The sequence below is a fragment of the Schistocerca americana genome, chromosome 5, assembly GCF_021461395.2.
Source record: "Schistocerca americana isolate TAMUIC-IGC-003095 chromosome 5, iqSchAmer2.1, whole genome shotgun sequence".
NCBI lineage: Eukaryota > Metazoa > Arthropoda > Insecta > Orthoptera > Acrididae > Schistocerca > Schistocerca americana.
The window spans coordinates 503992536-504014017 of NC_060123.1; the positions used below are offsets into that span (position 1 = coordinate 503992536).

Sequence of the window (21482 nt, forward strand, 5' to 3'; positions counted from 1 at the left end):
ATTTTTTCATATTTCTTGTTCTGCACTTACAGTCGTATGCCTAGCAGAAGAAAATGAAAAACCTTGTAACAGTAAGCATAATAGCGACATAAACGAACAACACAGCGAGTTGTGATAAACTGTGTCCAAATGCACCATCGTCTAATAATGTCGCGTAAGCGTTGGCAATTCTGCCTACTAAGATATGAGATGTACCGAGCATTATTAGAAACGACACGATTCGTGACGGAATGAAGACGGCTTCAAGGCTGGCTGATGTAAGCGGCAAATCGTAAAAAGAGAAGAGACAATAAAATTTCCTAGAAGCAGCAAATGACACGCATTCTGCTTATGACATGGTCGTCATGTAAATATGTCCGATAATGAGAACCGTGATGGAGGGATCACGGATTGCGCATTAACTTGCACTCTTTCTGTAGTGAGGAAATAATCTCCAATGATGTCATTAGCCAGCAAAAAGAAAATGTTAAAGGATTTAGCGTTCCAAAAGTACTTTCCCCGTATCAGTGATAATATTCATAATTGGCTATTTAGAATGCAACAGGATTGTGTCTTCCTCTTTGTATCATTCATGGTTTAGTAGGAAAAAGGATAATTAACAAGTCAATATTGCAATGCTTATTTTTTGTACTCCATAACAAGCTCACGTTTTTGTACGAACAGAATTTTAAAAACTTCTGCTTCACCCCACAACTTTTTGAGTTCTTGTTGTTTTATATGTATGATTTTACCTTAAATTTACAACGATGGGTAACAACAGTGAATGGATTCACTGTTAAGATCCCAGTCCAAAGCTTTTTTCGAAGACGGATGAGAAGCCCAGTACCAAATAAGATTTCTAAACTGAATATTTTATACACTTCAGGAAAAAAATACAAGGCATTACTTTATCACAATCGCTTGCATTTCGGTCGTACCTGTGCTCCAGAAATTCTCACTTAACACGCCGTCGTCAAAATGAATTACAGAAGTGCATGCATGATAGTCTGAAACTGCTTCAACTTGTTAAAGGTCTGAGGATATCATTGATTAAAAAGTGTTATAAAGGGTGTAAAAATAGCGTATACGTTTAGAGGACATAAAAAGAAACACTTCTTTATGTGACAAGAAGTTTTGACGCTAGTAATGTGTAGAGATGGTTTCGAACTGGCGTATAATGAATATTGTAATATAGATGTTGCTGTTCGTCTTATGGCTCTGTAACGGTGTGGGGCGTGTGCAGTAGGAATGATATGGGACCCCTGATACATCTAGATATGACTCTGACAGGCGACACGTACGTGAGCATCCTGTCTGATCACCTGCGTCCATTCATGTCCATTGTGCACTCCGACGGACTTGGGCAATTCCAGCAGGACAATGCAAAGCCCCACACATCCAGAATTGTTACAGAGTGGCTCCACGAGCTCTCCTCTTGAGTTTAAACACTCCTGCTGGCCACAAAATTCCCCAGACATGAACATTATTGAGTATATCTGAGATGCCTTGCAACTTGCTGCTCAGAGGGGATCTCCAACCCCTCGTACTCTTACAGATCTATGGACAGCACTGCAGGATTTATGGTGTCAATTCAGACATTAGTCGAGTCCATGCCACGTCGTGTTGCGGCACTACTGCATACTCTTGGGGGCCCTACACGATATTAGGCAGGGCTGCCAGTTTATTTGGCTCTTCGGTGTGCTTACCCTGGCCGGTGACATTCGTTTTTTCGTCACCGTTCTGCCCGTTTTAGTACTGTAGTGAAGATCAATAAACCAAAACCCTTTCCTTATTTTTCATTCCGTATGACTGGACGTCGGCATTTTTTCCAGTCCACTTAATAACAGTGTAAATTGGAATAAGGACCGAGTTAGTTGCATAGTAGTACGTCAATCATATCGCGATTACGAGCTACGTGGGTTCACGCGTGCATTTCGGAATGTGCAATAGGGGTGCGTTTCGTTCATTTCAAGTGTCAGTTTCGCTTTGCTGTTTCTCGTGATGTAATTAACGTATTAAGATGCAACCAATGCCAGTATTTTACAATTTTTCGTATTATTGATTGCGTAAGAAATAATATGGGGTGTCCATTCAAAAACATAGGTTTGCGTTGAAAACAATATAACTTTTAGAATGTATCAAAAGCGTTTACTTTCATGGACCCCTGCCTTACATTCGTACCCGAGAAAATCGGTTTTCAATATATATTGTTGTTCCAGAGATATCTGCGCTGAAACGTTTAAGTGGACTACCATATGTACAAAGGTGATTATGGCCAATGACTCCTTCAGTGCAGATGCACACCAGGCTCGAATTCTTAGAGGAATCGGCGAGAAGCAGCAAGTTCAAAAATGGTTCAAATGGCTCTGAGCACTATGGGACTTAACATCTATGGTCATCAGTCCCCTAGAACTTAGAACTACTTAAACCTAACTAACCTAAGGACAGCACACAACACCCAGCCATCACGAGGCAGAGAAAATCCCTGACCCCGCCGGGAATCGAACCCGGGAACCCGGGCGTGGGAAGCGAGAACGCTACCGCACGACCACGAGATGCGGGCAAGCAGCAAGTGATGAGGCTAATGAGCAGGGGCACTACATCGGTAGTGTGCGGTGTAAGTTGAGAATTTAGGTCTGATGGGTGGCGTGCCAGGGTAGCCCGCGCGATTGTGGTGACCACTGCGTCCGGATGGTGTAGGGTCAGCACATCCACCAAGTAAGTAGGAGACCAAGGTTCGAATCTCGGTCTGGCAGAAATTTTAAACGTGCCCAATTGATATAAATCAACGCCCTTTCTAGGAGGCTGATCTGGATGGTCGCCTCCTTTGGGCGTTCCGGCAGTATCGAAGGCTCAGTATTATTATCATTATTATTACTATTTCTTAATGAACACGTTTCCAAATTAACACGGTCAGATAACGTTTTTCGTCTGAAGGTGCATCACCTCGTTTACCCCGAGCAAACTGGCAGCTCGGGGCTGCTGCTGCCCGGCGCGCATTAATTAAGTCCCAGGCGGCGGAGTTTCTATTTCTGATGACGTCGGCCGCGCGCGAGACAGTAGTGGATGAATGCGCCATCCATCACGGCCGGCGCTCGCCAGCCCTGGACGCCGCCGGCTGATTAATTCACCTGCACTGGGCCGTCGCCAATCTCAACACGATGCGTGACAGATAGCCGGCTCAGCGCCGCGACAATCACCTTTAATTAACGCGCCGTAAAAATACCGCCGCGCCCGTTTATATGAACGGATGGATCCCTGCGCAGTTGGCTGCCGTTGCGTCCGTCCGTTTCCTGTGCAAACAAACTGCGGCGAGCGCCTTTCATCCGGGAGGACGCCTCGCTCCCCTCTTCCCCACCTGCTCATCTCAAGCACGACACCGCTCTTGGCATTCAGCCTCCTGTGTTTCATCTTCACAGTTAGTGGCCTGCCAACGAAGTAAGTAATTTCGTTGTCCTCCTCTGTGTAAATTAAGAAGTGTAGAAAAATAAAAATATCTGAATCTATATTTTAGATCAAAGATGATGTCACCGACTACACGTATTTACAACATTTTCGAAAGAGATGGACACCTACATCGGAGAAACCGAAGAACTGATGATTCAGAAGGAAAGTAAATTGGCGGGCAAACTCTGATCCTCTCCAGTAAATGCTGAAACTTTTGTTGGGCGAATTTTAAGTCTACTGCATAGTTTAGCGATCCTTGAAGTGGACCGAGTGAAGTGGCACGGTGGTCCCACATCCGGAAAGATCATGGTTGAGATCTCCGTCCGGCAATCCATACTTTGCCTTCCCGTGGTTTCCCTAAATCGCTTAATGCGAGGATCCTTGCTCTCTAATCGAAACGTCTGCCCCGTGTCTTAATGACTTACTTGTCCGCGGGACATTAAATCCATATATGTTCCCTGACATGATCCATTCTCGTCTGCCATCTACGCTGCTATTGGTTCGACTTTGGTGCAATTTCCCTTCTCACTCACGTGAACGAAATTTAAGAATAAACAAAAACAAAAAAATCGCGTCTACATTTTCAGAAAGCAGGCTACTGACAGTTCTCGGATCGGGTTAGCCATGTTAACGGCATAAGACAAGTCCTTAGTTTACTTCTCACTGTAGTTGTAGAACTGGAAAGTGGGCTTCTAATTCCCATAGACGCACTCTGGCTTAGACTCCTTGTAGTTATCATAAATCGACTGATTGCTGGTTTGTCCGTACTTCCCCATCGAGCTTGTGCTCCCTCGCTTTTGACGGAATATTACATTGTAACGTTCCATTTTTACATTAATTATAATAATAAAAAGACTGTCACTTCTACGAAGACAAGACTCACAAAACACTCAGCTCGGTTGAGTGTCTGTCTGCCGAAGCTGCTGAACTACCACTGTCCTACCGCCGTGACTTTCTCCTCAGCAGGTATGCATGCCATTTGTCTGCCATGCGTGGCCACCCATCTTATGCCTCCTTCTTTGATGCCTCCTTTGACCTCCAGTATGGGGCGCGTCCCTCTTCTCTGTTACCTCCTGGAGTCCGCTTTCGGCACTTGCACCGGCAGCTTAACTTTACACTACCTGCAACTTTCCCAGTGGGTGTGAACCTTTCACCACCTTGGCTTCGTGCGGCGGCCCGTGTTCATCTTGACCTTCATTCGCTACCTAACCCTCGCCACCAGTCTCGCTCTATCGCCTTCAGTATCACGACCTTCTCATGGAACTTCGCAGTAGTACCTTTGTGTACACTGATGGCTCTCGGACTGACCGTGGTGTCGAGTGTGCCTTCGCCATTGGTGCCAATGTTTTTCGGTATCGGCTTCCGGCACACTGCTCAGTATTTACAGCTGAGCTGTTCGCTCTGTATCAAGCCACGGAGTGCACGCGGCAACACAGGCTTTCGAATTGTGTCCTCTGTTCAGACTCTCTCAGCGCCCTTCAAAGTCTCTGTGCGCAGTAAACCGCCCATCCTTTAGTGCAACGGATCCAGGAAAACTGTCACTTGCTCACTCTTGATGGAACCACTGTAATGTTTATGTGGGTTGCTGGTCATGTCGGTCTGCCAGAAAAAGAGGCTGCCGACGCTGTTGCCAAGGCTGCAGTCCTCGTACCTCAGGCCACTAGCTCCTATATTCCCTCCGATGATCTCTGTGTTGCCGTCTGGCAGGAGGTGACGTCACTTTGGCATCGCCACTGGTCCTCCTTTCATGGGAATAAGCTCCAGATTATTAAGCCTCTCGCAGCGGCTTGGACGACCACCTCTCGGCCCTCCCGCCGGGAGGAGGTCGTTTTAATTGGGTTGCATGTAGGACACTGCCTTTTTAGCCATCGCCATTTGTTAAGTGGCGCTGTCCCACAACTTTGTGCACATTGGGCCCAAGTTTTAACTGTCCGCCATTTCCTGACGGAATACCCATTTTTTGGCAATTTGCGTTCCCGCTTGGGTTTGCCGTCTGAGTTATTGGCCGTTTTAGCGAACGACGCGCGGACTGTCGATCGCGTTTTACTTTTTATCCATCTTAGCAATAGTGCGAAGGTCACTTAATTTTTACTTATGGACCTTCGTTTTTCTGTGGTGCATATTATAGCCCTTTCTCCACGTCCCTGTTTTTAGCTGTCTTCTCTTACATCGATTGGGATTGACGTGTAGTCGTTTTTTAACTCCTCTCTGTCTTCGTGTTCTATAGTTTTGACTTGGGCGCGTATGACCCCAGTCGCTTTTGCGCCCTAAAACAAAACAAAACGAAACAAACACTCAGCTGTCAGTTACCGTTGCTCGCGTTCTGTTATGTGTATGCTTTTGCTTCTCTTAAATACGTGTAGACTGGCAGCTTCTGAAACAGTCTTCTTTCATGTCATAAACCGACATCCCAAGTTTATAATTAATCAGATGGACCTAGAGACAGTTTGCGACGGTACAAAGAGCCGTACGATGTACGAAATCCGAGCGACGAACTTGCAAACAAATCAGTTATCTGAAATACTTATGAAAACCAATTCGAACTAATAGCGGAAAATATGCTTGTGTTGAGGTGTAAGGCAGGTTTGCGGATTATGTCGACTGTTATTTAACTTACACGTCACAGGGGCAGTAAAGGTGGCAAAGAATTGTACAAAGCATGTCAGAAACATCCTGAACATCAGATTTGTAGGAAGCTTAGTTACAAAAGTGAAAGGATTCTGCCGGCAGGCACGCAGAACTGCACAAGATGACCGAGGAAAGGGAAATATAAGCAGCATCCTGGTAGAGGGGTTGCTGACCTCTTTCCCAAACATTAAAAAAATTGGACGGGTACGAAATGATGACTCCGGATAGGGGAACAGAGAACTGTATTACGGCGAAACTTAAACTGTGGTAAAATCGAAGAAGAAACTGGAAACAGCTGAAATGGAATTTTTGAAAAATGCATTAGTTGATAAATTAACCACTGAAGACTTACTCGTTAGAATCTGTGTCAGATGAAGGTAGATGTTAGTAAAATATCTGCAAGATTAATTAACTTCGTAATGGAAGGAACAGGATCTGGAGAGGTACGTAATTATACAAGCAGACATATATTAAAATAGGCGAGTGATTGTATTCCGGACATGTATCACCTGGTTTATAACATAGTAAGTGAGCGTTTCTCTCTAAGTTTCGTACGTTAAAGTAACATTACAGCCACAAGTCTTTGTTGTTGTGTTACGCCTACATCGAGGTGTTGTACTTAAAATGTAAAATAAGACAAAATAATGAAACGTGCGCTGTCGATGTCACAAAGGGGTAGAAATGTGTTCTAGAAAAACAGACAAAAATTTTGTTCTCATAAGAGACTGGTTCTATTACTGATTCAACCGCGGAAACAGTGTCAAAAGTTCTTGATAACTATTGAAACTGACATGTAGTTGGCAGCAGTGATTCAGATCCACGTCCCGCCATCCTAATGTAGCCTCCCCGTGGCTAGGCCGAACAGCGTAAGCCAAATGAGGACGTGGCCAATTTTCTTCCCATCCTTACCCAATCAGGGCTTGTGCTTGTCTCTTATTAACTCATCGTCGACCTAACGTTACTCAAAAATGGCTCTGAGCACTATGGGACTCAACTGCTGAGGTCATTAGTCCTCTAGAACTTAGAACTAGTTAAACCTAACTAACCTAAGGACATCACAAACATCCATGCCCGAGGCAGGATTCGAACCTGCGACCGTAGCGTCTTGCGGGTCCAGACTGCAGCGCCTTTAACCGCACGGCCACTGCGGCCGGCACCTAACGTTACTACCTGCAGACTGACGACGGGCAGCAAATACTGGATGTCTTTTATTCAGTGTCGACTACAGACAAAATCTGGTCCACCATTTGGAAGGTATGTAAATTATCAAAGTTACAATGCTCTGCGATAGGTAGAAAGGTAACCAGAGTGCATGTGCATTGTCGGTGTGTAGTGTATTTATCAGGCTTGGTATGGGGCGCAAAGAGCAGCATATCCTGAGTGATCACTGGACGCCCCGTAACGTTCTGTGTCATCCGACACGACTGGTCGGAGATTAACAGCAGCCGTCCTAACGAATTGCCGTCCCATACATATGCTGCCTTTAACACGATAACACAAATGGCCTCGTTTCGAGTGATCTCGTGACCAGGAAGCGTGGAGCGCTGATGAATGGCATTGCACTGTGTTGAACAGTGAACCTTGGTTCTATGCTACCTCGGATGGCCATTGCTCTGTATCGTGGCGACGTCGTGAGAGGTCCCGTTCTTCCAATGTCTTAGAGAGGCACAGCTGTGTTACTCCTGGCTCATGGTGTAGGGAGCCATCGGTTGCGGATTCAGGTCACGGCTGGTAGTCACTGAGGAACTCAGATGGTGCATTGGTATGTCGCGGATATCCTGCATCCTCGTGTGTGTTACCATTCAAGCGACGGTATTGTGGAGCCTATTTTCAGCATAAAAATGCTCGTTTTGAAATAGCAAGTGTCTCTATGAACTGTCTGTGTGATAATGTGGTACTCCCATGGTCAGCAAGATTCTCATATGAGTCCCCGAAAGAACAGGTGTAGTACCATCTCGGACTTGAATATCGCGTCGCAGTGACAATGCCGCCCGGGGTAGCAGCGCGGTCTGAGGCGATTCGCTGGACGTGGAAAGTCCTGAAGATGGATGCCTTCGTTCCTTTATGTTGTACATATGAGTAAGTTCTTGACATTACTTTGGAGCGACATTATTTCCGGATATGTCTGAAATGGCTTTCTTTCATTTCTTGGGAGGTAAAGGGCGCAGTAGGAAGAGATGGCGAACGGTATCAGACGAGTAGCATAGCTCAGGTCCAAAAAGACGACATGGTCGCGAGCCACGTCTAGCGTACATGGGAGAGAGGAAGTCGAGAGGAGGCGAGGAGTGTGGCCACCGGCGCGGCGGTGGGATCGCATTTATTAGGGCGAGCGGGCGGCCGGCGGATGCCGATGTCAGCCGCTGAAACCCTAGCGCCGCCGCCCTGACGGCGTCTTCCTGTTTTCCATGCCGGCCCCTCGCTGATGGCCGCGGTCCGGCCCGGCATTCTGCACACGCTGCTAATTCCGTCACGAACGGGGAACACGTGGCGTGCCGCCCCTGCTATTGTTCGCCGCCCGCCTGGGGTGGCTCGCCATCTGGGCGCGAGGCGAGGGAGGACCCTGCCAGAGGCGGCGCGAGCTGCGCTTTTCTTGGCTGAGACAACGGCGCACAACCCGCGTGCAACGAGGTCTTCTGTTTACTGGGAATGTAAAGGGATCGAGGAATCACACAGTTTGCTGTTGTAGTCAAATTCTTCCATTCATTTCATACGAACAAGTAACTAGAAATTATGCCTGTGCTGCAAACTGGACAGTAGGTACACAAGCTATCCTTATACTTGGGGGTTAGGAGAAAGATGCTCCACTCTTTTCCGGATGAATCCCATTACCGCGTCTATATATTCAATCAAGTGGTGGAAGATTTCCTAGGATCGTACCCTTGCAGCATCGCTGTTAATAAGCATAGAATTGGATCATTGTGGGGCAAAATAGACATTCCAGAACACGTTCAGTTGGGTTCAAATTAAGTCTCTGAGCAAGTAAAGCTATATAGCCACGTACCACACAGTATTTAAGGTTGCCCTCTCACCGAAATGAGAGGTACTTCCTTGTAAGCTGCGCCATGATTATATCTGGGAACAAAATAGCGTAAACGCTTTGAAATCTGAATTTATTTGACAGATATAGTACACCCTAGAGCAAATAAAAGACGCACCACGGCCGGCCGGGGTGGCCGAGCGGTTCTAGGCGCTACAGTCTGGAACCGCGCGACCGCTACTGTCGCAGCTTCGAATCCTGCCTCGGGCATGGATGTTTGTGATGTCCTTAGGTTAGTTAGGTTTAAGTAGTTCTAAGTTCTTGGGGACTGATGACCTCAGAAGTTAAGTCCCATAGAGCTCAGAGCCATTTGAACCATTTGACGCACCACGAAGGAATTTTCTGAATAGCACGAAAGTCAGTAGATGTGGTGTACATGTACAGACAAACAAATGATTACAATTTCAGAATAATTGGATGATTTATTCAAGAGAAAAAGCTTCACAAATTGAGAAAGTCAATAACGCGTTGGTCCACCTCTGACCTTTAAGAAAGCATTTATTCGAGTTACCATTGATTGATACACTTGTTGGATGCTCTCCAGAGGGTATAGTGCCAAATTCTGTCCAGTTATTGCATTAGATCGTCAAAATCTCGAGCTTGGAGGGCCCTCCCCATAATGCTCCAAACTTTCTCAACTTGTCATGGCAAGCCATCCTGGGCCTAAATTTTCAGCATGCTAACGCCCGCTCGCACACGGCGAAAGTTTTTACTGCTTGTCTTCGTGCTTGGCCAGAAAGGTCGCCGGATCTCTTCCCGGTTGAGAAAGTTTGGAGCATTATGGGGAAGGCCCTCCCACGAGCTCGAAATTTTGACGATCTAACGCAATACCTGAACAGAATTTGGCACTATATCCCTCAGGAGGACATTCAACAACCCTATCAATGACAAGACGGATAACTGCTTGCATAAGGGCTAGATGTGGATCAACATGTTATTGATTGCACAATCTGTGAAGCTCTTCCTCTTCAATAAATTTTCTGAAATCCGTTTGTCTGTACATTTACTTCACATCTACTGATTTCCGTCTCATTCGGATAATTCCTGTGCCCAGTGCGATATTTTTTTTCTCTTCGTAGAGTGTATAATACACTGGATTAAGTAGCCACGCTCGGGCATACTGTAGAGAAACGCTCTTAGTGACTATATTTTCAGTGAAAACATGTTATGGGGAACATGTTCATACACCTTGTAGTGTCTGGCTCCAAAGGGTGCTGTAGGCAGCTGACACTCGGCAACAGCGTTCAGTCTGCAGCTAGTAGATCGGCAGCGAGCGATAGGAAATTGTGTTAGGGAGCCGCGAACGAGGAATTTTACACCACGGTTGCTCCGATAGGCAGCATGGAGGAAAACACAAAATTCGAATGAAATGTATTTGAGGGATGAAAAGCCACCGTACTCTCTAGACTAACTGAACTATCAAACAAACGTTTAGCCACTAAATCTGGTTTTCACATTCAGCCAAAGGTGTGTTAAAGACCATGTAATGGGAAGGAATCTGGTTTAGGAGCAGTTTGGTTTTAGTAGGAATACAGGCACAAGATACGTAACGGGACTCTTGAAAAGGGACAGAAGTCGATCTTCCTCCAGAAAGGTCATACTGTTTTGCTTACTATGTGCAACAGATGGTCGCCAGAGATATTCGTGCGAAATTCTGTGCATTTTCTTTATTCTTTTCAGAAATAATTTATGAATAGAAAATGTGCAATTTGCCAACATAATACACACATATACACATCTAGTAGCACACAAAATTATTTGTTCTGGGCACATTATAAAAGTTTCAGATGCTTTTGTTACAATAATTAGCATTTCTTTCTATTATAGTTTAGAGTTACAGCATCATCACTATACCACCACAGTGATCGTCATATTCTTTTTCTTGTATTTACAGCGTGGACCGATCTATTGCCCTTTTTGTAAACAGGAGTAAATTGTGTTTTTTTTCCAGGACCATTCACTGCGCAAGAGACTGTCAATAAATCTGGGCTGCGACAGCAGTTAATTTCACACCCTCTTCAATGTGAAATCTAACTGGGGGTCTGATGCACTGCTCTCTTTAGGTATTATGATCATTCGAAAAAAAGAAAGAAAAAAAAGAACAACACCTGAAGGAATCGTAATGCCGCTGAAGAAGGTGCAGCTCTACTAGAGCGATGAATGAGGTCCCAAACTCGCCGCTAGAAGGGGAGGAGCGAACACCGACGTGGTAACATGGCGGCCGCCCCCTACATTCTGTAGTGCTGGAAACGGATAAAATAGAGGCTTCAAAAGAAGAGCAAGGGGTGTAGCGCGTTACAGCGGTTCGAGTAAGGGTAACGAAAATCCATCGACGAATGGCACGAGTGTATGGAGAGAATTTGATATCCGTTGCAATTCCGACGCTCAGTGCAACCTCTGGAACATCGGCTGCCACCGTCACTCGCCGGTCTTCAATAATGAGGACATCCATCTCTTGAACAATTCTATCGAACGTGCGGCGTGGCGTTCCACATCTTGCGTCATCCGGCAACGACGTCCGTCCTTCCTTGAGCTTGGAGGGCCCTCCCCATAATGCTCCAAACTTTCTCAACTTGTCATGGCAAGCCATCCTGGGCCTAAATTTTCAGCATGCTAACGCCCGCTCGCACACGGCGAAAGTTTTTACTGCTTGTCTTCGTGCTTGGCCAGAAAGGTCGCCGGATCTTGAATCACTTGTGCCACGCCTCGACCCTTGGAGCACTTTTCTATCAATTTCCATTTCCCACTTCCTCCCATTTTCAGAAAACGTCGTACACCCCATTTGCTCTTTTTTTGAAGCCTCCATTTGTCTGTTTTCAGCACGACTGAGTACAGTGGACGGTCGAAGGGCGAAAGTGCTCGCTCTGTCGTCACGTAGGTGCGCGGCCACGTTCCTCCAGCGGCGAATTTGGGGCCTCAACGCTCTTATAAGGACCACATCATCTTCCCTGGGCAACGCCATTGACCCGTTCAGAGGTTTTCATTTTACAGCTTCCGGCTCGTTTCTTGCTGAATGGGTCTAATATTCCCGGTTGCTGATGATACTTACGGGCTGTGGTCGAAGAAACTTCACGGTTCCCGATTCAGAGCTGCGCTGGACACCTACGGAGGCACCCTGCAAGACGCTAGACTGAACGTCGCCAGGAGCTCCTCCGAAAATATCCAGCGCAGCTCTTAGCGAAACATCGACTACGGGCCAACAACCGGGGAAGCTCCTTAGCAACTATGACATCCGGTCGTCAAAGCCTTCATTGTCTTGCAATACCAGGGATGGAGCTGGTTCCAACTATAAGTGGCGCCGCGTGTGTTGCAGGTACATGAAGTACCTGTACCCGTACGAGTGCGAGCGGCGCGGCCTGAGCACGCCGCAGGAGCTGCAGGCGGCCATCGACGGCAACCGGCGCGAGGGGCGGCGCAGCAGCTACGGCGGCGCCTACTCGGACATGGCGGCGGTGGCGGCGGCGAGCGCGGCCGGCCCGGTGGCGGCTGCGGCGGCCGCCGCCGCGGCGGTGGCTGCGGCCAGCGGGGGCGGCGGCGGGGGCGGGCGCGCGGGCGCCGTGGGCCAGGTGTCGCCGCTGAGCCTCGTCACGGCGCACGGCGGCGCGCGGCCCGCGCACGCGCATGCGCACACGCACGCCCACCTCAACGGCAACTCGCACCAGCAGGCGTCGCAGCACCTGCACGCGCCGACGCTGCCCGAATGTGAGCACCTAAGTCACCTCCACTGGTTTCGCTAACAGCTGATCCCTAGCGTCTTTTTGACCTCGATGTGTGAGGTCAGGCAAGCTGGCGGACATGAAACGTGTTATATCATGAAGTACCAATCCGACATTTATAAAACTTTGTGGAGATGTTCATCACATAACGGATATTAACCCAACAACGTATACTACCAACGGCGTGAGGGGGCGGGGGATATATTCTTGACCATCAAAAAAAAAAATGTTTTTAAAAAACACAAATTTCAAAATCAAATTCAAATGGCCCTGAGCACTATGGGACTTAACATCTATGGTCATCAGTCCCCTAGAACTTAGAACTACTTAAACCTAACTAACCTAAGGACATCACACAACACCCAGTCATCACGAGGCAGAGAAAATCCCTGACCACGCCGGGAATCGAACCCGGGAACCCGGGAACCCGGGCGCGGGAAGCGAGAACGCTACCGCACGACCACGAGCTGCGGACAAACACAAATTTCGTTAACTGTTTTTGATGTCTATTCACAACAAATACTGAGATGACTAAAGTAGTGGGATACTTCCTAATATTGTGTCGGACCACCTTTTGCCCAGTACAGTGCTGCAACTCGATGTGGCATGGAGTCAACAAATCGTTGGAAGTTCTCTGTAGAAATATTGAAATGGTTCAGATGGCTCTGAGCACTATGGGACTTAACTGCTGAGGTCATCAGTCCCCCTAGAAATATTGAGTCGCGCTGCCTCTACAGCCATCCGTAATTGCGAAAGTGTTGCCGGTGCAGGATTCTGTGATGAATTTATCCCTCGGTCCCATAGATGTTTGATGTCGGATGATCTAGGTTGTCAAATCATTGGCTCAGACTGTCCAGAATGTTTCCAGAATGAGATTTTCACTCTGCAGCGGAATGTGCGCTGATATGAAACTTCCTGGCAGATTAAAACTGTGTGCCGGGCCGAGACTCGAACTCGGGACCTTTGTCTTTCGCGGGCAAGTGCTCTACCAACTGAGCTACCCAAGCACGGCTCACGCCCCGTCCTCACAGCTTCACTTCTGCCAGTACCTTGCCTCCTACCTTCCAAACTTTACAGAAGCTCTTCTCCGAACCTTGCAGAACTAGCACTCCTGAAAGAAAGGATATTGCGGAGCCATGGCTTAGCCACAACCTGGGGCATGTTACCAGAATGAGATTTTCACTCTGCAGCCGAGTGCACTGATATGAAAAGGCCCGGCACACTGTTTTAATCTGCTAGGAAGTTTCATGTCCAGAAAGTTCTTCAAACTAATCGCGAACAATTGTTGCCCAGTGACAAGCCGCATTCTCATCCATAAAAATTCCATAGTTGTTTGGATACATTAAGACAGTGAACGGCTGAAAATTGTGTCCAGGTAGCCAAAGGCAAAAATTTCCAGTAAGTGATCGGTTCAGTTGGACCAGAGGACACAGTCCATTCCATGTAAACAAAGCACACAATCATGAAGCCACCACCAGCTTGGACAGTACATTATTCACAACTTGAGTCTATGGCGTCGTGGGATCAGCGCCACACTCGAACCCTACTATCAGCTCTTACCAACTGAAAACGAGGCTCATATGACCAGGCCAGGGTTTTTCAGTCGTGTAGGGGCAAACTGATATGGTCAAGAGCCCAGGAGAGGCACTGCAGGCTATTTCGTGCCGTTAGCAATGGCACTCGCGCCGGTCGTCTGCTGCCATAGCCCTTTAACGCCAAGTTTTTCCGATCTTTCCTAGATACGTTCGCTGCAGTCCCACATTGATTTCTGCTGTTATTTTTGCTTGTGTGATACCACTGATGACTCTACGTAAGCGACGCTACTCTCTGTCGTTACGTGGAGGCCGTCGGCCACTATGTTGTCCGTGGTGAGAGGTAATGCCTGAAACGTGGTGTCCTCGCCACATTACTGATACTGTGGATCTCGGAATACTAAAAATAGAATGTCCCATGCGTCTAGCTCCAGCTTCCATTCCGCATTCGACGTCTGTTAATTACCGTCGTGCAGCCATAATCAGGTCGGAAACCCTTTCACATGAATCGCCTGCGCCGGCCACGGTGGCCGAGCGGTTCTGGGCGCTTCAGTCCAGAACCGCGCGACTGCTACAGTCGCAGGTTCGAATCCTGCCTCGGGCTGGATGTGTGTTATGTCCTTAGGTTTAAGTAGTTCTAAGTCTAGGGGACTGATGACCTAAGATGTTAAGTCCCACAGTGCTCAGAGCCATTTTTTTGAATCACCTGAGTACAAATGACAGGTCCGTCAATGCACTGCCCTTTTAAACCCTGTGAACGCGACTCACCGCCATCTGTAAATGTGCATATCGCTATCCCATGATAGTGTACATTTTTTAAAGAGATACAAATGTTTAAGTGGAGTCCAGAACCTGAAAATACTGAAAACGACGTTTGTTGCGAGAAGCACCAACTACTACTAAAGTACTTAATTTTTTGGATTAAGTCTAATTGTAAAAAATTTAAACAATTGTAGACCCTGGTAAGAGAATTCATTAAAAACAATTAATATTTTATTCGGAATTTTACAATATGATGTACATGACTAGATTATAGCTTTTATAAAAGGTGAGCTTAAAGCACACGGTCCGTTGGTACAGCTTGGGTTATATGAATAAACTTCCATTTCATTCCCAGCGTATGTCCATGATGATAATCATTATCAAGTGTGACCCCCACAGGCACAATTAAATTCTTGTATTCATTGTCACATGGAAGGAAACAGCCTCCGAATGTTACCTTAAGGAATTTCATGTCTTGCTTGATACATGCTGTGTCAACACATGTAGATTTTTAGCTGGTGGCTAATGTGATCATCCTTCTTTCCATCGCATCTCAGACGTGCTCTGTGGGTGACAAATGACGGGACTGGGAAACGAGTAAAGGAACCGTGCTACCATTACGTCGTTTGTGATGCAAACTGCTGTGTGGAGCTCTGCGTGGTCCTGTTCGAGAATGCCATTTGGTACCTTGGTTCTGGAGTGTAACACAGCAGGGTTTACCTGTCTTGCCGCATACTGGAGAGCAATCAGTCTCCCTCTAACAATTAATCAAATCAATCCTGCTTCACACCATGATTCCAGAAACTGAAGAGGCATGGTTATCCAGGAGATGTGCTTCCTGCGAACATTCAGCAGTTCTTCTACCCTACCACCTCGCTGGCGTCGATCTGACCGCCACTTATCGCTGAAAACGAGAGAATGCCAGTCAATGTCAGAGTTGACTTTGGTTCTACGCCATCTTCTCCGTTGTGTTGGAGAACTGCGCCCCTGTCATTCCTTTGTCCCCGCTTTTGTTCACAGCCGAAGCCCACAATTTGCTGACAACTCCCCCCTCCCCCCCCATCACTCTCTCTCTCTCTCTCTCTCTCTCTCTCTCTCTCTCTCTCACTCACTCTCTCACTCTTTCTCCTCCCCTCCCCCCCTCTCTCTCCCTTGCTCTCTCTCTAGCCAGTCGAGAATGATTCATCCCACAACTGTCAAGTTGTGGTCGGAATAGATATTTTTGTGTAAATAATCTGTGATTCGTTACTGTCTGTCTCGTTTCAACTTTCTTAAAATACACAAGAAATTGCCTCGTCCAAGCACAAACAACCTTGCTACTGCAAATAATAATAAAATAGAATTACTCAGTCAATTTTTGCGCCAAATCTATTCCTGCTTGTTCGAGATTACATTCCGCCTATAACTTATGCCCGATTTTCAGCTTTTGTCATACGCGCATTGGTCAGAGCCAGTCGAACAACCTTATGACCTTCTCGTGGTGTTCTCCTTCTGGAACCACCCGTGCCTACTCTGCTTGCCACATTGTTGTCCTGCGTCCATCTTGCCACCACGCATTCTGCAGTTATTGCACTGCAGACAACTCGGAAATGAGAGAAAAGAAGGAAGATCAGCTTTTTATGTTTGTTCATACTGTCCAATAGAGGAATCCTAAAACGTTGGTTGGGCGTTGCACCATGAAATGAGAGATGCTCTTAATAGGAAATATACGTATTGTCATGGAAAGGCACAGTAGTTCATAGTAGAAGGCGCATTCGAGTATTCCCCTGTGATAAATAGAATGCTCGAAAATGCCTACAATGTCTCGAGTGAGGCTATTGTTACATGAGGGCACAACTGTGAAGCGCATCCATTTAGAGGATGGCGATTCACCACCAAAGATACTGTTTTTTGTTCTTCATATCTGATGAAGAAAACTATCAGACGATAGAAATTCCAAATAAGAAGCGAAAATTCACGATGAGAGAGAAACTATTTTAACATGAAATAATCATTTGTTATCTTTAACATAGGTGCAAAGCGTAGCCCAGAAGTGTCAGTCATTTTTTTTCGCATCTATAAGGATAAATGAGCACTCACGATCTAGGTGTAGAGTCTTTGACTAGCAATCAAACGCCACGAATCCCAAGCTCAATCATTGCTTAAATTTTGAAACACAAAATCGTCAGCAATGGCACCCGAAGACTTCTGATATAAGCAGTCACCCTCGTATTGCCAACTGCTTCGTCAAGGAGGGAGGAGGAGCAGGGAGACTTTAGGCTAGGCGAGAGAATTGACAATGACCAGCGGCATGACTGTGCAGAACATAATGGAAACCACCACAGGAAAGACACGCAACGTGTATCCACAGAACACGTTGTCCATAGTTGGACAAGTGTTAGGATCGTCACTCCAGTGCCGAATATTCTGGGTTAGCCCTCCATTCACACCTCCTGGAGGGTACTGCCAAGGAGAAGGTTGCCATGAGGATAAGGTTACATAACCAATGTAAGGGTAACATTATACGGTGTGGAGAGTGGACTGCCAGAAGTTGAAACATGATAGGGCAGCTAGAAAATCTGAAGAGGGAAATACAAGGGCCCAATCTAGATATAGAGGTGATCAGTGAAGTGAAATGGATCAAAGATGAGGATTTCCGGTCAAACGAATGTAGGGTAATATCTACAGCAGCAGACCGTGATACAACGGGAGTAGGACGAGGTTCTTCGCAGAATCGGCGAAGAAAGTAATGTATGGAAAACACTGACATGAAGGAAACATGATATGAAACGTGTTAAGACATCAAGGTAAAAACTGAGATCGAGACTGGAATATATCCAGCAAACAACTGAAGACGTAGAACGCAGATGCTAAAGTGCTATTCCGAGATTAAGAGAATGGCAGAAAAGAGAAAAAATTGTGGCTGGCCACATCAAACCAGTCAGGTTGATATCAAGAGGGAAAATAAGAATGGAAGACCAAGAACGAAGTGCTCGGAATAAGAGGCCTGTAATACAGGTATGCAGTCTTTCGCCTCTACATTTCAACTTTCGGAAAATTATAGAAAGTCCAGACTGCAGAAAGTAAGTTCGAAATGTCGTCCCACGCTAAGACCAGTGTGCAATAATTATTGACACATCTTCAGAAGAGAGTACCTACTCCAGGCTTCCTGCAGACATAGTTCTGCTTCGGTACTTACATCAGTGCATCTCAGTGCGCGAGTGAAACCTCGCAACAACTGGAAACATACCCGAAAGTTAAAGTATGGGGGAGTGTACGATTCTTGTGGCCAAAACGTGTATAGTTCCCACAGGTTCGCCGTGAAATTCTGGCGGTATAGGGACAAAGCGCAACGTGCCAACTATTTGACCAAGGGTTCACAGACGTCAGTGGCACTGATCGGGGAGGAAGCCCATCGACCACAGACAACAATGTCGAGGCAATGGAGGAACTGATTCACAACAACCGCAGGGGAAAGAGGCTTCCAATGACGATGACGTTCAACAGCAGTTCTCGAATGTCTCCGTGATCAGGTGTCGGATTTCTGTCGTCGAGGATTTGAACGTTCTGACCGTTATTTACAGAGACTGAAAAATAGTGTGTTATATCTGTGTCACTTTGAAGTGTAGTGCAGCATTCAATAAAAGGTACTTGGCATAGTAATGCGTAACTTACTTTTTGAACTCCCTTCATATAGGTTGCTGGCGACGAGGAGAGAGAAGGGAGAACGCGCATGCCAGTGCCAGATCAGGCAATCACGATTAACAATTATAGACCTCTTAATACCTCCATCGACGGCTGTATCGCTGTCAACGATGTCGCATGCTCCAATTCCACAGCGAATAGGCTAAATTTCTTTTAACAGCTTATCGTTCCAAATGATCTGTTGATGGCAGCAGAGAGAGAGATGAGTCTGATCTTATCTGTGAGTGACAAATTTCTCTCCGTCCATTGTTAAGGGTTATTCTGTGCGCAAGGTGATGACTCGTTATGCCAGTCGTGAGGGCCAGTTTTGCAACACATTATAAATATCGAAAGGATTTTGCGTACGTGTGTGTGTGTGTGTGTGTGTGTGTGTGTGTGAGTGTATTGTCCACCTGTCCTGCGGAGACGCTAACGACTTGCCGACGGACGAGAGACAGGTACAGCAGGGGGGGAGGTAGCATGCGTCACCCAGTCTCCCGACTCTGGGCTTCGCGCCCGTTTCTCTCTCGACTGCCTGTCCCACGCGACCTCCTTTTGCTTTCGTTTTTCTGTAAACGGTGCAATAAAATTATTTTCCAGGGATAAAACTGTAGTTTGATGCCTGTCGCGAATGGGTATCGCTCTTCAGGATATTGTGTTAGCGTAATCGCAGACTTGAGGTGTTTTATTTTAATCTCTACGGATGTGAGTCAAGGCATGGGTACTGAAGCAGAGACCTGTTGTTAAGCTGAAGGGCACGGCACACAATTGATTGTCTTGAGCTTAAAAGTGGCGTTTGCCGTCAGTCTCCTTACATTCTCTATTCCAAGATAGCACTCTGAGATTTTCGCCCAAGCTGACAGTAGCACACGTTACGTTTAAGGACAGAGATCGTCTACTCAAAAGTTTTTCCTACACTACTGTGCTTTACTACAGATGGACCTACTGAAAGGAACTATCTTCCTAATCATTAATGAGGTCCATTTTACTGGAAACAAGTGAACATTTGAGCCGGACCGAAATTCGAACCCGGATTTCCCGCTTTACGCGAACGGTCGCCTGAACTGTTTCGGCTATCTGAGCACGCTTCACGGACAGACCAAACTAACATACGTCCCAGAGTCTGCTTCCCAAAGTGCTCGCACAGTTCTGTGTTTCCCGCACGTGTAAAGACTTATTAAGTTTTCTCGTTTGGGCTTTACTTTGCAATACATTAGATCAGTGTCTGTAAAGCTCCATGCAAAGAGACACTGCTGAAGATTTATAGCCCTATTGAATCATGAAATGTATTCGCAAACTGCGAATACGGTACCACCACAGCTATAAAATTCGGGTATGTCCGAAAGAACAGACACTTCGTATAATTTAAGGCGAGGACGATTAATTCATCACTCCAGTGCGAACGCGCTCCACACTCGTACTCTTGCAGGAATAGGTAAATGCCACGAGTAATGAGGATAATAGGCAAGAGGCGCTACTTCAGTAGAGCGTGGATAAGTTGAGCAGGACTGACGGGACCCATGGTAGGATAGTCCGTGCAGTTGCGATGTCCTCTGTGTCCGGATGGTAAAGTTGTCAGCACATCTGCTAGTAAGCAGGAGACCCGGGTTCAAATCCCATCCAGCACAAATTTTCAACTCTCCCTATAGATTTAAATCTATGCCTGCTGTCAGGTAATTCCTTTGGGTCTTAATTCGTAACATCTCTGTACCGTTCCATTCTCGGACGGCGCGCTGGATAAACGAGCACTTAAATCTTTTCGTGCCTCTGATTTCTCTTGTTTCATTTCATGATGATCATTTCTCCCTGTGCAGGTAGGCGCCAACAAAATACACTCCTGGAAATTGAAATAAGAACACCGTGAATTCATTGTCCCAGGAAGGGGAAACTTTATTGACACCTTCCTGGGGTCAGATACATCACATGATCACACTGACAGAACCACAGGCACATAGACACAGGCAACAGAGCATGCACAATGTCGGCACTAGTACAGTGCATATCCACCTTTCGCAGCAATGCAGGCTGCTATTCTCCCATGGAGACGATCGTAGAGATGCTGGATGTAGTCCTGTGGAACGGCTTGCCATGCCATTTCCACCTGGCGCCTCAGTTGGACCAGCGTTCGTGCTGGACGTGCAGACCGCGTGAGACGACGCTTCATCCAGTCCCAAACACGCTCAATGGGGGACAGATCCGGAGATCTTGCTGGCCAGGGTAGTTGACTTACACCTTCTAGAGCACGTTGGGTGGCACGGGATACATGCGGACGTGCATTGTCCTGTTGGAACAGCAAGTTCCCTTGCCGGTCTAGGAATGGTAGAACGATGGGTTCGATGACGGTTTGGATGTACCGTGCACTATTCAGTGTCCCCTCGACGATCACCAGTGGTGTACGGCCAGTGTAGGAGATCGCTCCCCACACCATGATGCCGGGTGTTGGCCCTGTGTGCCTCGGTCGTATGCAGTCCTGATTGTGGCGCTCACCTGCACGGCGCCAAACACGCATACGACCATCATTGGCACCAAGGCAGAAGCGACTCTCATTGCTGAAGACGACACGTCTCCATTCGTCCCTCCATTCACGCCTGTCGCGACACCACTGGAGGCGGGCTGCACGATGTTGGGGCGTGAGCGGAAGACGGCCTAACGGTGTGCGGGACCGTAGCCCAGCTTCATGGAGACGGTTGCGAATGGTCCTCGCCGATACCCCAGGAG

The 21482-nt window shown here is 46.9% G+C and overlaps 1 protein-coding gene across 1 annotated transcript in view; it reads left to right on the forward strand.

The window, feature by feature from the left end:
• Positions 1–21482, forward strand: part of LOC124616474 (protein dead ringer) — a 471664-nt gene that overhangs the window by 428039 nt on the left and 22143 nt on the right. Inside the window, exon 5 of the mRNA XM_047144783.1 lies at positions 12405–12528. Within this exon, the coding sequence (XP_047000739.1) occupies positions 12405–12528 (124 nt within the window). The remainder of the gene's footprint in view (positions 1–12404; positions 12529–21482) is intronic.